We start from the raw sequence: 15,833 nt of genomic DNA on the forward strand, positions 1-15,833 counted from the left end.
CTGGGACATCTGTGCACATTTCCTGACATGCTCACACAGTCACTTTCTTTTCTGGGCTGTCTGAGTCTGCTCTGAGGTGCTTATTTGAAGCAGTTACCCATCTCCCTATCCCAGCCCCTGGTTAGTGCCTCAAAGCCAAGCTCAGAATTTCACCATGATTCTTCACTAATCTTGACACTATCAGATAAAGGTCAGAGCACCTAGTTTCCTAGAAGCTGGAGCTAAATGAAAGAAGGAAGTAAATGTCACCCCTCTACACACACACACACACACACACACACACACACACACACACACACACACACACACACACCAAACTTTCTCTTCTGCATCTTTATCTGCTTTTGTCCTGCTATGGACAACAGATGGACAGTTACACCAGCAGATGGAAAGAGAGACATGTCAAATGAGATACAATGTGCAATGTAAAAGCATGTTGAAAGGGTCTTGCTTCGGTGTTCACAGCTGAGTTCCATCAAGTACCCAGGGCTGTGGCTACACCATTGTAACAGACAGAACTAGATGGAAAAATGCCCACTTTCCCAAGCACCTTGAGTGGCCCCTGCTGCCCTGACCACCCCTCTAGGACTTGTCTCTCCTCCGGGTTCCTCAGAAACCTTCACAATCAACAACTACAATAGCAAGGGGTTTCTGAGATACTTCCCTGGCATTTTGGCCTGTGACCACACCAAATGCCCAGGGATGCAGCTGGGCAGCTGGATGAGCCTTTGGAGTACCAATCCTGCTCTCAGTACTTGCTCAGCATACATCCCTAGAAAGCCTCCAGGCTCAGCACACTTCTCCATCCCTCCCTGCTTCTTCTTGTGTTACTGACTCCTATGAGGAGCTCCCATCTGCTTTGAATTCCTTGGAGTCTATTTTCATTCACCAGACATGCAACTGTATGCATCCTTGGTTTTTATATAACTTCTCAGTGTGTGATCCAATTCTCTAGTTTATTTTGAAGTCCTCAGTGTGAAACATATCTAATGCACTGTTTTGTATTCTTCAGGACACATAGCTGACAGAGGATTCAAACGACAAGATAGAAGGTAATAGGCCCTGGGGACTAGGTGTACCCCATATACCTTGAAAGGGAAGAATGCTGCTGAGGTGTCCAGTGTCGCACTGATGCTCAGTCAGAAGATAAAAGCTCTGTTGACCTGGCTCTGACCTGTCCCTTTAAGCCTGCATCCCCCCCCACCCCCCACCCCCGACAGCACTCAAACATCACTCCCACCATGTAGCCGTCACCCGTGGAAGCCGTCCTTCTCTTCTCTTCTTTCTGAGAACACTGGACAAAAGACTTTGTGTTTTTGGAAAGGCCCCTTGTAGTCCCCACCCATGAATTTCTGCCACGGGGTGGGTCTTGACGACAACTTCCCCAAGCATTACTTGGAACAGATGCATGCAACTCCTCCTGTCACATGTGCCTCATATGCTCAGCCACAGCTCAGTCATGCGTGTGTGCTTGGCCCCTTGTGACATCTCCTGAGGCTGGCAGGATACTGGCAAGCCCGGTGACTGCTCAGACTTTCACTTGGTCAACTTGTCTTTTAGTTTCTCTTTAGATTCTCATAAAAACACAGGTGAAAATTTGCGCCTGACATAAGGGAAACAAATGTTGAACATACAAAAATTTTGCCAAAACTCCAGTGTTTCTATGGGCTTCTGAGTTTTAATAGGTAGACATGGAAATTCTAAATTTTAATGTATTTCTTTAAATGATGTTTAAATTTTCCTAGTGGTGGTGGCGCATGCCTTTAATCCCAGCACTTGAGAGGCAGAGGCAGGCGGATCTCTGTGAGTTTGAGACCAGCCTGGTCTACAAGAGCTGGTTCCAGGACAGCCTCCAAAGCCACAGAGAAACCCTGTCTCGAAAAACAAAAAACAAACAAAAAAAAGAAAAAAATGTTTAAATTTATAATGTTCAAATGTTAAATTTTTAAGTATATATTTAAAGTATCCAAAGTGTGTTTTCACCTCTCAAATACAGGAATAATGGAGTGAAATAAATATAGCTCATAGTTTCCTAGCATATGCAAAGCTATGAAGTGTTACTATTCTTATGACACAGCTGAGAAAGCAAAGGGAAGGACGGAAAGAAAAATGAATGGGATATATTTTTAGTACCCCCTCCAATCTTTACAAAAGGATTTTATGGAGGCATTTCCCTCAAATTTCGTGAAGAAATGACAGAGAAGCATCTTACCAATAACAACATTGCATGGGTAATTTTGTTGTCTTTGAATACCACAGCATTTCAGTGGCCAGTCCACTTTAGAGAACACATTCTAGAGAATTGAGAGTTTACATAAATGCCAACATCTGTATTATAAGGAATTATGTGCATCTTCTTCTGTAGAAGGAACATATAAGGTCTTACGTGTGAACAAAACCCTCTGGATAGTCTCATGTACCCCTTTCCAGACTTTTTTTTATGTTAGTTATTGGGCTTGGCATTGAACCCAAAATAGTGCTAAGGTATTGTTAGCTGTAGGCCACTGAATCATTGTTCCACCCATCCTGCCGCCCCATCTCTTATACACACCCCTCCTGCACACACACCACCTCTGTCCTTTATCTGAGTTTTTTGTATCAGTGAGTTTACATTTGAGTCCTGGGTCTCCTAAGTGTGAAAACTTGGGAAAGTTACTTGGCAACCTAGTCTCCATGTTTTCATCTGTGTAAGGCCTGAACCCTCTTTTCCCATAGGGTTCTGTAACATGAAGCTATACATGCAAATTGTGTGCTGACTTCACAGAGAGTGCCTAACACAGAGAGACTTAAAATGACATCCAACAATTACTTCATATTTCTATGGAGTTTAGTGCCCGTGGTTAGATGGTGGCATGTAATACAAACACAACTCACGGTAACTAAACTGTTTCCATTGTGCTTGACAGGTAATTTCCAGTTTGGGGTCACAAATGCCACATGAAAGCATGTTATCTGTAAAGCTTGTCCTTCCCCTCTGTTCTGCTTCTTTTCTTTAGAAGAATTCTTGCCATTCTTCTTGCCATAGTATTTCTAAGTAGAGTAATTAACCTTGAGTAATCTAAATAAAAGTTTTAGGTTTTGCCTATTACATTCAATGTTGTAACAAAGCCTCAGCAAGAACCAGCACACACACACACACACACACACACACACAAGCACAGAGAGAGAGAGAGAGAGAGAGAGAGAACATTTTTGTGCCTATTGCTTCTTTGATACTTTGTATCATTCCCTTAGAGAGATTCTGAGCAATAGTTACTGGAGCAAACTGTAGGACAAATGGCCTGGCCTCCACACTATAAATACTATAAATGCTGCATTGTGACCATTTATTCCACTATTAACAATTTATGAGACTACCAGTTTTGAATGGTCTAGTGCATTAACATATTGTATTGTTACAATTTAGAAAAGTGTTAGACAGCCGGGCGTTGGTGGCGCACGCCTTTAATCCCAGCACTCTGGAGGCAGAGGCAGGCGGATCTCTGTGAGTTCGAGGCCAGCCTGGTCTACACAGCGAGTTCCAGGACAGCCTCCAAAACAATACAGAGAAACCCTGTCTCAAAAAACAAAACAAAACAAAAGAAAGAAAAGAAAAAAGAAAAGTGGAAAAATCCCATTTAAATTTGGTCTTGATTAAAAATTTTGTATTATTTCTTTTGATTTAGATTTTAAATTACTTGGTAAATTAGTCATTTCAGTTTGGGATTTTGGAACAAGGGGGACTGAATATTAGAATGCTTCCTGACTTGACAAACAATGTTCTTGGTTTCCCTTTCTGTTTCTACAGATAAAACATTCTGGCTCTGGTTGCTTCCTCTCTGCTTCTTGCAGCTGTCCTAACCTGGAGGTCAGTTTTCACGGGACAAACAGAGCTGAGCAGGAAGCATGCCACTGACTTGTTTCAAAGTCAACAAGATATCTGACAGAACACCCAAGGAAAGAGAAGTTTACTCTGCCTCACTGTCTGACAGTGTCAGTAGACCAGGAAGAAAGGGCGTGGCATGGCAGAGCGGGCCCACACGTCCAACAAGGAGGGAAGGAAACAAAATGGGGGTGAGCATGAATTTGAGGAAAAGTCCATTCTCTAGGGCTCTTGCCATCCCACTTTTAAATTACAAGGCCCCTCAGTCTATAGAATGATGTGGCTTTGTCCACGTCCAGCAAAGGTCTTCCCTACATTTGGCGTTCTCTCTGGATGTGACCTTACAGATACACATGTGAGTAAACCTTACTAGTCTCCTAGTTTCCAGCTTTTCAGTATAATCAAGTTGACAAGTTTAACCATCAGGGACTGTGGAGATGGCTTGGTAGGTAAAGTACCTGCCCCAAAGAATAAGCAACAGAATTCAGATCCTCAAAAGTAATGTAAAAAACATGTGGGTGCTGTAGCCAACCCGCAATCCCAGCAAGCTGGAGGAGCATGCTGGCTAGCTAGACTAGCCAACACAACAAGCTTGTAGGTCAACAAGAGGCCCTACCTCAGTACACAAGTGAACAGTCAAGGAATACACTTAACACCAACCTCAGGCCTCCACACGTATGTGTACATGCACACACACACCTACATAATGCACACATACCACACACACACACAACAAAGAAAAGAAAAAAGGTTAGTCACAGTCAACTCAAAATGAGGTTACAGTCTGGATTATGATGATAAAACTCCTCAACACTGTTCTGCAACAAGAGGCACCAGTGCTGCCTCAGAATATACTATTCCTATGGAAAAGTTATGAAGAGTCAAGTCATACTTGCTTCTCTTCTGGGTAATCATGTATCAGGAGAGGGTGAGAGACAGGGGAGGTGGCTGGACTGATGGCCATGGCTGGCTCCATTAAGCTGTGTGAGTCTGATACATTCCTCAGCCACTGGAAGGACAGACCTGACAGGCCACTGGAAGGACAGACCTGACAGGCCACTGGAAGGACAGACCTGACAGGCCACTGGAAGGACAGACCTGACAGGCTGTAGAAGGGTGTGGCTCCAGTGTCGTGTCTGAGATTTACTGACACATTTTGCCTTCTTTTCTCTAGACTTCATGCATAAGATTTTTAGAAGTATCTTATACACGCCAGCTCTTGTTTTGGATTCTGTGATTATGAAAGTGAATTTAAAAAAATCAGTTCTCTAGCTACCTCACAGGCAGTTGTAGACAATCAGACAGAGATGTAATAACAAAATGCTATTATTATGAGGGCTCTTTGCAATACATCCAGGATGTCTTGGCCTCTTCTTAGTGTGGCTGAAAAATATTAAGATATAAAAGGCTATGCCATTTACTAGCTGAGTTAGTAGAAACAATTTAATTAAACTTCATGGGACTCTAGTTTGCTGATGTACAAGTAAGGACCTTAAGAGTCCCTATGCCTCTAAATTGTGAAGTCTGGGTCATCAAACACCTGTGAGGTTATTAGAACAATGGCTAGGTGTGGTAGTGCTCCTCTGTCATCCTAGCATGTGGGAGGTAGAAGAAGGAGGACCATGAGGAGTTCAAGGCCAGTCTGGGCTACACGAAACCTACTTTCATAACCAACTAACCACAGCCACACATTGGAGTGGAATGACAGCTACAATGATAAATTTGATCAACTTTTGTGCTAGATACTGGGTGTAAGGTACCGGCAATCTAATGTTTCAAGCCCAGCCATGAAAAGTTCAAACTCTTTCTGCACATTAACCCATATGTATCCCATGAAAGGAAAGAGACACCCACTTCCGAGCCTACGATCATTTGTCTGAAGCAGAAATATTTTTACCCAGCAGTTTAGGATGGAAGTGGGATTTTTTCCTTTGGTGGTTAATATTGACCGTCAACTTGGCAGGATTTAGACTCACCGAAGAGACAGGCCTCTGGACACATGAGTAAGGAGGTATTTAGATTAAGATAACTGTGGTGGGAAGGCCCACCCTAAATGTGGACTGCACTACACCATGGGTTGGGGTTTCAGGCTGCATATGTAAAGAATGCTACCCCCTCCCTTCAGGGTTAGCATGCTGAAGTGGAGGGGGGAAGACTGCAGGAGCCAGTGGGGATGGAGGACACCAAGGAGACAGTGTCTTCCAGATACAACAGGATTAGTGCACATATGAACTTGTGGATACTGTGGCAGCAGGCACAGGGCCTGCACAGGTCCCGCCAGGTTTGGGCTCGGTACTGAAAAGAAGTGAATACAATTTCCCATCCTAACATAGAAACTATCTACGATTCACAGCTACTGGCAAAGGGAAAATTAGTTTTCTCCAATGGAGTCTCCCTGGGTATATAAACCATGGATGTCCAGCCATAGATCGACAATAGAAAACAAACTCAGTGGTATGTTTTTTTGGGATGTTTTGTCTCTTTAATGCTTTGTTTGGGCTTTAAAATCTTACTTTTTTGTGCTTTTATGTTTTCTGATTTTATATTCTTAGGAATTTTAATGTGTGAGTGTGTTTGTGTGTATCTCCCTGTGTGTATGTGTTTTTTGTGCTCTTTTTTCTTTTTTCCCTCTGTCCATTTACTTTGCTTTATTCTGTTTTTGTTTTTTTAATTGGACCATGTGGTTTCTAAAGAGAGAAAAAGAAGACGTGGGATTGGATGGGTGGGGAGGTGGGAGAGGATCTGGGAGGAGAAACCATGAGCAGAATACTTTATGAAAATTATTTCCAATAAAAAAGGAGACAGCTGTCTGAGTACAGCATTAATCTCTTTGCCCCCTGACTACAGGTGCAATGTAACCAGTTACTGCAGATTCCTGTCATCATGTCATGGTGGACTGTCCCCTTGAACTATGAGTCAGAAGAGACAATTCCTTTTTCAGTAACTTTTGCCACAGCAGTGCGGAAACTGTCAGAATTCCCAATAGCTTTCTCTACACATTTTGGCAAGCGTCCACAGATGCACTTGGAGCATCCAACATATCAGCTCAAAGGCTTCTCTGATTCTTAGGCATCTCTGTCTTAACACCCAGGAGATGACAGGGCCACATTTACCTGAGACCTCATAGAAGTACTAGTCACTTCTCTATTGCTGTGATAAAAATAGACTGGCAAAAAAAAGCAATTCAGGGAAGAAGGGGTTTATTTTGGCTTTTGGTTCCAGAGAGAGAGAGAGAGAGAGAGAGAGAGAGAGAGAGAGAGAGAGAGAGAGAGAGAGAGAGAGAGAGAGAGAGAGAGAGAGTCTGGTAGAGTTGAACATAGAGGATCTATTAACTATAGGCAATCATCTTGTGATCGTAAGAGGACACATTGAGTTGGGCGATGGTGGTGCATGATTTTAATCCCAGTACTTGGGAGGAGGCAGAGGCAGGTTGATCTCTGAACTCTGAACTCTGTGAACTCAAGGTCAGTCTGATCTACAGAGCAAGTTCCAGGACAGCCAGAGCTACACAGTAAAACCCTGTCTTGAAAACAAAACAATACTACTACTACAACAACAAAAGTACAGAAATGAAGCAGAATGAATAGACAGGAGAGAGAGAGAGAGAGAGAGAGAGAGAGAGAGAGAGAGAGAGAGACAGAGAGAGAGAACTTGACTCCTGAGGGTATTTATTAGAACCCATTGCACCTCTAGATTATTTAATTGTATAAATGAATAATTCCTCTTTTATATATAGGCTAGTTTGCATATGAATTTGCTTTTTTTGTTTTGAGATTGGCTTTCAAATTGTAGCCCAGGGAAGCTCTCAGCTCAGGAGACTCCTGTGCCTTGGCTTCCTAAGTGCTGGGATTGGAGCCATGTGCCACCATGCAGCGCCAGTCCCGCCTCCTAAGTTATTTTTTCATACAGTAGATTCTCATCAGTCTCCCCTCCTTCATCTCCTCCAGATCCTCCCCACCACCCTATCCATTCAAATCCACACCTCCTTTCTCTCTTTAAAAAGTAAACAAGCCAACAATCCAGAATAAAACAGAGCAAAGAAAGAAACGAGAGAAAACACGAGAAACATGCTTACATGTACACACACACCACAAAACCATAAAAACACAAAATTGGAAAACATAATAGAAAAGAAAAAACAAAAAAATTGATTAAAAAAAAGCCCAAACAAAGTTTTATGAGCCAAAACATCTCCAGCAATGCCATGGAGTTTGTTTTGTGTTGGCCATCTACTGCGGGGCATGGGGCCTCTCCTAAATGTGGTGTGTATACCCAATGAGACTCCACTGGAGAAAACTAGTTTTTCTTTGGCGAGCAGTGGTCAGCTGCACAGAGTGTCTGTGAGAGAGGGGACCTTGTATCCGGTTCCCTTTAAGCACTGGGGAACATCTGGCTTGGCCCTGTGCTGGCCTGAGCGTGCTGCCAGTCTCCATTTGTTCACATGGGTGTCAGCTCTGTTGTGTCTAGAAGGCCTTGTTCCCTTGCTGTCCTCTGTCCCCACTGACTTACAATCTTTCTGCCTCCTTCTTCTGCATAGTTCCTGAGACCTGAGGGGAGGGGTCTGGTGGAGGGGTAGGATTTTGGACTGAGTAGCTGATATAATCAAGCATTATTCTAGTAAACATGGTTATAAGGGATGTGAGGTGAGGTGGGCTGCTTTAGCTCAGAGATTTCCCCTGAGACCACAGGCAGAGCACCAGCTGGGGTTCCATGCTGGCTCTAAAAATATCTCCCATTCCTTCTGATTGCAGGAGTAACTAAATATGAATGAGGACTCAGAAGCAAACCTGAAAAGTCTACGGGGAACAGGGACATGGAAGGAGCAGAACCAGGCTAGGAGTGGGGACATTTGACCAGGCTTGTCCTGAACTTGTCCCTGAACTCCCCTTCATAATGAAAGAAGTCCCTCTTTCCTGTCTGCTGACACTAACTTTCCCTTGCTTAAAACCCTGTATAACCACATATTAACATTGGCCTCCCAGGGTTGTCCCCATCCCTCATAAGCCCCAGTCCCTGCCTCATTCAGAGCCACAGGAGTAGAGTGGATAGGAAGTGTCTCATATTCCAAGAGAATCACAATATTTTAAAATTTACATTGGAATAAACTGAATATTACATATGGAGTGGATTCTAAAGGTATTGGATTGGATTGAGCCCTGACTGTCACTTCCTGGATTCTTTAGACTCACCATTTTAGACTGTTCCAGTATTTCTGGTCCTCCAGAATATCATGCTTCTATCATCTCTTTACCCCCTGAAATCTGGCATGCCTGTGGGTGTGCTTTCTTTGACCATTGAGACATTAGGAAATGTGATATGACTGGGGTTGGAGGGATGGCTCAGTGGATAAAAGCACTGGATGTTCTTCCAGAGGACCCAGGTTCTATCTCCAGCACTACACGTGGACTTACAACCATTCATAACTCCAGTTCCAAGGGAATACAGTGCCCTATTCTGGTCTCCAAGGGCACTGCATACACATGGTACACAGACATTCAGTCAAAACACCCAGACTCATAAAACAGTTAAAAATAGTGTAAAAAGCCAGGTAGTGGTGGCTTATACCTTTAATCCCAGCACTTGGGAGGCAGAGGCAGAGGCAGGCAGATCCTTGTGAGTTCAAAGCCACCCTGGTCTACTAGAGTTAGTTCCAGGACAGCCAGGACTACACAGAGAAACCCTGTTTTGAAAAACAAAAAAAGTACAAGAAAGAAAATAAGACACAATCATGCAGTCCAAACTGTTAACCTAGAAAATCATAAAACATCACTAATTTTTTCAAGTCGCTAAGTTTGGGGTGGCTTGTAACACAGCAAAAGCTGTGAAACAGATATATCAGCTTGTGCGTCTGGGAAAGGTTTTGCTTTCTTGGTTGGAAGATGGACTAACAGTGGTTACGTGAGTGATGCTAACTCACCACATAGTCTACAGGAGTACTTTAAAGGCTCAGGGAGACAAGAATGATGGGAAATCAGTCATGTATAATTATGTATCTTGCCTCAACCCTTGGGTCCTGCAGGGTCTAGAGAGTAAAGCCTTCTCTGAAGCCCAGAGAACTGCATTCATGAGGTGAGTCTCAGCAAACTGCAACAACATGCTTTGGCAGGTGGGAAGCATCACCTCGGAGTTGGATTTCCTGATCTCAGTGGAGATGACGAGATACCAGACTAGCACTCAGAATTTTCTTACCCACAGGAATCTCTGATGGGGTATGCCTCTAAGAACCAAGAGCTATGTCATCTATAAAGCCTACCTTGAATTACAGACTAGAAACCAGATGTGTCTTACCACAACTGAGAACCTTGCTTCTTCCTCTATCCCAACAGTGGTATGAGTCAGAGGATATTTTAGTGAGATATATCACAACTAATAAAATATTTTAAAATAATAATTGTTTAAGGATTTTGGTCTAAAACAATTAAGAGTCTAAAGTCATATAACACAAAAACAAATCAGATAAAACTGAACTGTCTAGATCCACAAACATAAACGTCAAAGAAAATTGACACAAATGGTTGTTCAAAAATTACATAATTTATTCATTCTCAATTCATATTTGTTAAAAGAAAGGGATACACATTTCTCGGAAAGTTTTAAAAAATCAGTTATACATAATTTTCCTCTGATATTCCAGTGAGAGGGGTGTTATTCTTAGGATGTTCATATATAGGTGAAGACATTGTAGCTTAAAAGCTAAATAATATATCAAAATGATTAAGTTATAGAGTAAACAAAGCACTGAGCAAGAGGCTGAGCAGGGAAGGGAAGAGTCTAATAGATGCTAATTCTAATGGTGGCCACAGGAAGAATGCTGGTTTAGGAGTAAAGCTATGGGTGACCAAAACAGGAAAATCTAAAAGTGTCATTGCTGTAGTCTGTTATATTGGCAAAGTGAAGCTTTAAGCATACCAGCAGTGGAAGAGTATTCCAGTAGCAATGCAAATATAAAGACCTCTGGAAACGGGGTATGGCTGAAAAGCTTGGCAAGTTCACCTTCTCTACAAATCCCTGTTGAGGTAACCACCCCAAGGAAAGCAATAGAACAAAACCACACTACACCAAGCAGAACTTAGACAGTGCTCTAGAATTTCCAAGGAAAATACTTGGTTCACATTCACTTTTTAAAGCATTAAAAGACATGCAGTGGGACAGTGACTTTTATATGAAGGTTTGCTTTGTGCTCTGTCATGCCTTTATATGTTCAGAGATATACTGATCATGGGTGCCCAGACCTAATGGATACAATAGAACTCTTGCATGCAAAACTCAAGGAACATCCTGAAAGAGGTAATAGTAGGATGGCAAGACCAGGAAGTCTGCTGTGAAATTGTGTCTCCCAGAAATGAATGGGAAGCTACATCCAGGATACTTCAATGATATGGCTGCCTTAGTAAGAGCTGAACAACGACACCACCAATTAGAGTAGCTAACATGGAGGGGGAAGGTCTCACAGATCACCAGTCCTAGACAGAGAACTACAGGTAACTACTGATTTCTAAGAGAAGAGGTTGCATCTCCCAGTGATGAGCCCCTAACTGATTATCCAATACAGAGTGGTTAACTTTGAAATCATAAAAACATAAACAACACTTAAGAGACTCAGGAAGTTGTATTTACATATTTATATGTATACATAAGTAACAATAATATTCAAAGAAGAAGCCATTGATTTGAGAGAGAGTGTGGGGGCCATGGGAGGGGTTGGAGGCAAGAAAATGAAGGACAGAAGTGACATGATTATATTTAATTAAGTATTTAAAATTGTCTTTATTTACTTTTTAGCTAATCACATTAAGGTCATAAAGTTAGACTAATGAATATAATTTTATCCTCAATATGTAAAGATGCTCAGAGTCAATCATGTACAAAGTACCTATCTCCTACAAGGTACTATGGGAATGGGAAGAGTTCTCTGCCTTCTAGGAGTCCAAGAGCAGGGAGATAAAATGTGTACTCTAGTCCCCTTAGTTTAAAAATGAAAACATGTGTGTACTTGAGTGGGAGAGAGGGAGAGAGAGAGAGAGAGAGAGAGAGAGAGAGAGAGAGAGAGAGAGAGAGAGAGAGAGAGAGAGAGAGAGATCACAACCAGTTGGAGGAAAATTACAAAGAGTATATCTCCTAGAACAGGTCCAAGTAATGATTAAATCATGGACAGACTTTTCCCAGGAAGATTTGAGGTTCCAGAAATGAGGCATTGTAGGTGAAGGAGACTTTATAAGACACAGGAGACCAGTGAGCACTTTGACTGTTGAGGCCTGTGTAGGAGTTCCTGGGACTGAAAGCTTATGCAACATATTTAGGCTGGAAGTTTCTTTAGGAATGGAACTAGGAGAAATCTGGTGCTGATAAATCAGCTGGTAATGCCTGAATGCTGTGCTGCCTTTGCTTCGGAGACAGTAGCTGGTATGTTGGGGGATTCACACTGACCCACACTTAACAAGTATTCATTGCACACCACACACAATAGTGCCTGGTAAAGAAAAGCAATAAGCATCATTCGTTTACTTTCAGATAGGGAAATTAATGCTTAAGGGTGTCAGCTGATGGATCTAAAGACTTACATAGTTAAGCTAGAGTTTGAACCCTGGGCCCACAAACCTGGACTTTCCCTACACATATTTCTTGCATCTCCCCAGGAAGAGTGGGTGTGAAATTAATCCTTGATCAGTCAAAATACCACTGGGCATATGCAAGTGGCAAAAGTCCACCTTGAAGTCCCATCCAGGGAAATGAGGGCACATTAAAGACTGTAATAAATATGGGTTTGATGCCCTTGCTCACTTCCTTTTCAATAAAGCAGGTAACTCTGGACAGACTGTCTAACCTCTCTGGACTCTTGGCTCCTTGCCTAAAGAATGACATAATTAATAGTTCCCTTTTCAGAGGATTTTTGAGAGAAGTCACTCCAATAGTGTGTAAAAGGCTTCATAGTATATGGTACCTAGTAAGTATTTGGTAAATGTCAGGGGTTAATGTGAGAGGTCACACACACATTTAAACAGTTAACACACTGCACTTACGACCTTATGGCCTCTTAGGATTTTAGGATATTGGTTCTAGATGGCCTTTCTCCATTTGATATCCTAGAAAACAGCCCCAGCAAGGGCCAAAGATGGCAATATTTTGTCAGAATCCATTATACCACTGATTCCTAATAAAGAAAGCAAACCACTCAACCCTGATTGGCAATCAGGATTCGGCCTGCCAATCATGCATCTGAGAGGTGGGGTCCAGCATAAGTGAGTCTGTAAACCCAGAAAGACTTTTCTGTCTGCCCTGCTCTCTGGTACTGGGAGGGTCTGCTTCCCCAACAGGAATCTTAGGCTATGGCATGGAAGCAGTGAGAGACCCATCTTGCTGCAAAGGCATCTAAATACACCTCAGAGATTTGTGCTTCGCAGGCATTCTCTGTTCTGTGCAGGCAGAAGATGATAGAGTTAAGACCCAGGTTGGAGAATGTTGCTTCAACGAGGTAGAGATGTGTTACATTTGTTTATGTTGTGGGATATTATGTAACGATATGCTGCTGTTTCATCTTGCCTGCCTAAGGCATCTGATTAATTTTATAAAAAGTTGAACAGCCAATAGCTAGGCAGTAGAGGGATAGGTGGGGCTGGTGGGCAGAGAGCAGACATAAGAGGAGGAATCTAGACTCCAGACAAAAGAAAAAGGAGGAGAAAGGAGAAGGAGATGCAAGGGTCCAGCCAGACATCGGCCATCCAGCCATGGAGGGAACAGGAAAGTAGGAAATGCAGAATGAAAGGAAGGGAAAGCTTCCAGGTTAAAAAAAAAACAGATGAAAAGAAACAGGTTAATTTAGGTTTTTTTTTAAGCTAGCCAGAAACAAGCCTAACTTAAGGCTGAGAATCCATAACTAACCATAAATTTCCATGTCATGATTTGGGGGCTGGTAGTCTGAGAACCTCTGCTACAGATGCATCATCTAAGTATCACCTTTAAACCTTTTCACCCCATCAACTCCAAAATCAGTCTAAACACTGGGTGAAGAGCTTGCTGCAGACTCACTAACCTACAGCTGCCATAGTAGCTAATGCGTACATTTGGGTAGTTCGCAGGTCAGTAAATTCACTGAGTTTCATGGTTCTAGCATACAGACCAAATTTAGCACCTGTATGTAACCCGAGCACAAGGAGGTCTGGAAGAACTTCCAGAATGCCCATCATCAAATGCCCTAACTAATGACATCACCACATTACAGCTGTAGAAACAGCTACTAGAAGTTTCACTGCAAAATCACACAGTGGGCTTAGCTTGGGGAACAGCACATTATTGATACTCATCTGAAATCTCTGAAGGCACAACACGTTGGCATGGCATTTTTCCTTAAGGTGATACCAATGAAAAACAACAACAACAAAACATCAGCAAAACTCTATAACCTTTTGTTTTAAGGAAAGATGTAGGTGAAAGAGAAAACACTAGCAAACATTGTGACAGTACAGGTTAAAACAAATGCCTTGTGACTCAGACCTTAAAAAAGAGGAGTCTAAACAAAGACTTATCCTGTGATTGTGTACTCAAAATCTGCTTAGCTGCTTCCTCTTGTTATTTAGAAATTCAGAGTCTGCCAGGATTCTAGGAAGCTTCAAACCACCAGTTATGACTTTGTTTACATAAAACCGTCTGGAGTTTCCAGCCCCCAGAGGAAATGACAGATATAAATAACTCTATGACAGTCTGTTTTAGTAACTGGAAATTTCCACGTCTTCCCATGGAAAGCCAGGGGAAAACAATTCTTTTTACTCTCAGGCTGGTGGCCAAGAGACCCCTCGGTCCCTCTCTGGGGTCCAGGATCCCAGGGCTGACTTTCTAAAGTGCGGTTGTGCTGGTTCAGATGGAGTCTTGAGACCCAGGAGGCTGTCAGTCTGGCAGGTTCCTCATGGAAGTGCTCGGTCATGATTCAAAGCATTTGAAAAGTGCAAACGGCAGGTTCTGCAGACCAAGGGATCCTCACTCAGAGTCCAGAGCCTCTTGAGGGTGTCCCATCAGATGATCCCAACCCCCAAGGCCACAGGTCCAGATCTAGGAAGAAGAGACCACAAACAGGAAAATGTATGATTAGAGCATACATAACCTCTCAAAATAGACTGGAGGGAGAAACAACCTGAAAAAAAAATCCATGCAATGAAATCAGCAGCATGGCTCAAAGCCATTCATGCCACTCTCTCTCTCCCATTGATTGCCCAGTCTAATTCCTTCCCAGCACTTTTGCAACAGCCACCTTCCCCCTCCCATTCTATGCACCACGGACAGCTGTACTATGATGAAACATTTCAGAGCATGCTAGATGCCCTGGAGCTGGAGTTACAGGCCGTTGTGAGTTGCTCAACAGAGATGAGGGGAACCCAATTTAGGTCCTCTGCAAGGACCCGTTCTCAGGTCCTTTACTTCTGTTTTTAAAGCTCTGGCAGTTCCAACAAGCTGACTTCCACCATGTGCTTGACCAAGTGAATGGCCAAGACTGCCCCCTCATCTCTTGGTTAGTTTGTCCTATCTATTTGGATAGGCTGCAGCACCCATTGTCTTATCAAATGACAGTCTAGATGTTTCCGTGAGCATTATAGATGTAATTAACATGCAGTGTCAGGTAGATTTTAAAGAGATTACATTCCAAAGTGTAAGTTCCTTCCAATCAAGTGAGGACTTGAGAATAAACCCAGTTCCCAGAGATGAAGAAACTGTCTGGACTGTAATGTGGAAAACCACCTGCTGGCCTATTACGCCACAAAGCTCAGTATCGCTGTCCCCACGATCATGGGTGCCAATCCTTTAAAATGAATCTGCCTGCCTTTCCCTCTCACTCTCCCCTCCCCCACCCCAGGGAGACCCTGACCCCCAACAACAGAAACCAATTCCCCTGGTTGTCTCATTTCTTTCCTAGTAACTTTATTTTGCATGTCAGAAAGGAGGACTGAGGCTTTCCGGTTATGTGAATAAACATTTGTTACAA

General features: G+C 42.8%; 1 protein-coding gene and 1 long non-coding RNA gene across 2 annotated transcripts in view; one reads left to right on the plus strand and one right to left on the minus strand.

Moving 5' to 3' along the window:
- The first annotated feature begins 1,011 nt into the window (after positions 1-1,011).
- LOC121134294 lies at positions 1,012-9,053 on the plus strand. The gene is made up of 3 exons (XR_005871361.1): positions 1,012-1,052; positions 3,788-3,847; positions 8,614-9,053. It is a non-coding gene; the product is annotated as an uncharacterized LOC121134294 (long non-coding RNA).
- Positions 9,054-10,377: 1,324 nt separating this feature from the next.
- Positions 10,378-15,833, minus strand: part of Pdcd1lg2 (programmed cell death 1 ligand 2) — a 60,974-nt gene continuing 55,518 nt past the window's right edge. The window contains exon 6 of the mRNA XM_021225180.2: positions 10,378-14,905. Coding sequence (XP_021080839.1) covers positions 14,869-14,905 — 37 coding nt within the window. The 3' untranslated portion in view covers positions 10,378-14,868. The remainder of the gene's footprint in view (positions 14,906-15,833) is intronic.

Source organism: Mesocricetus auratus, unplaced genomic scaffold (genome assembly GCF_017639785.1).
Source record: "Mesocricetus auratus isolate SY011 unplaced genomic scaffold, BCM_Maur_2.0 Super-Scaffold_4256, whole genome shotgun sequence".
NCBI lineage: Eukaryota > Metazoa > Chordata > Mammalia > Rodentia > Cricetidae > Mesocricetus > Mesocricetus auratus.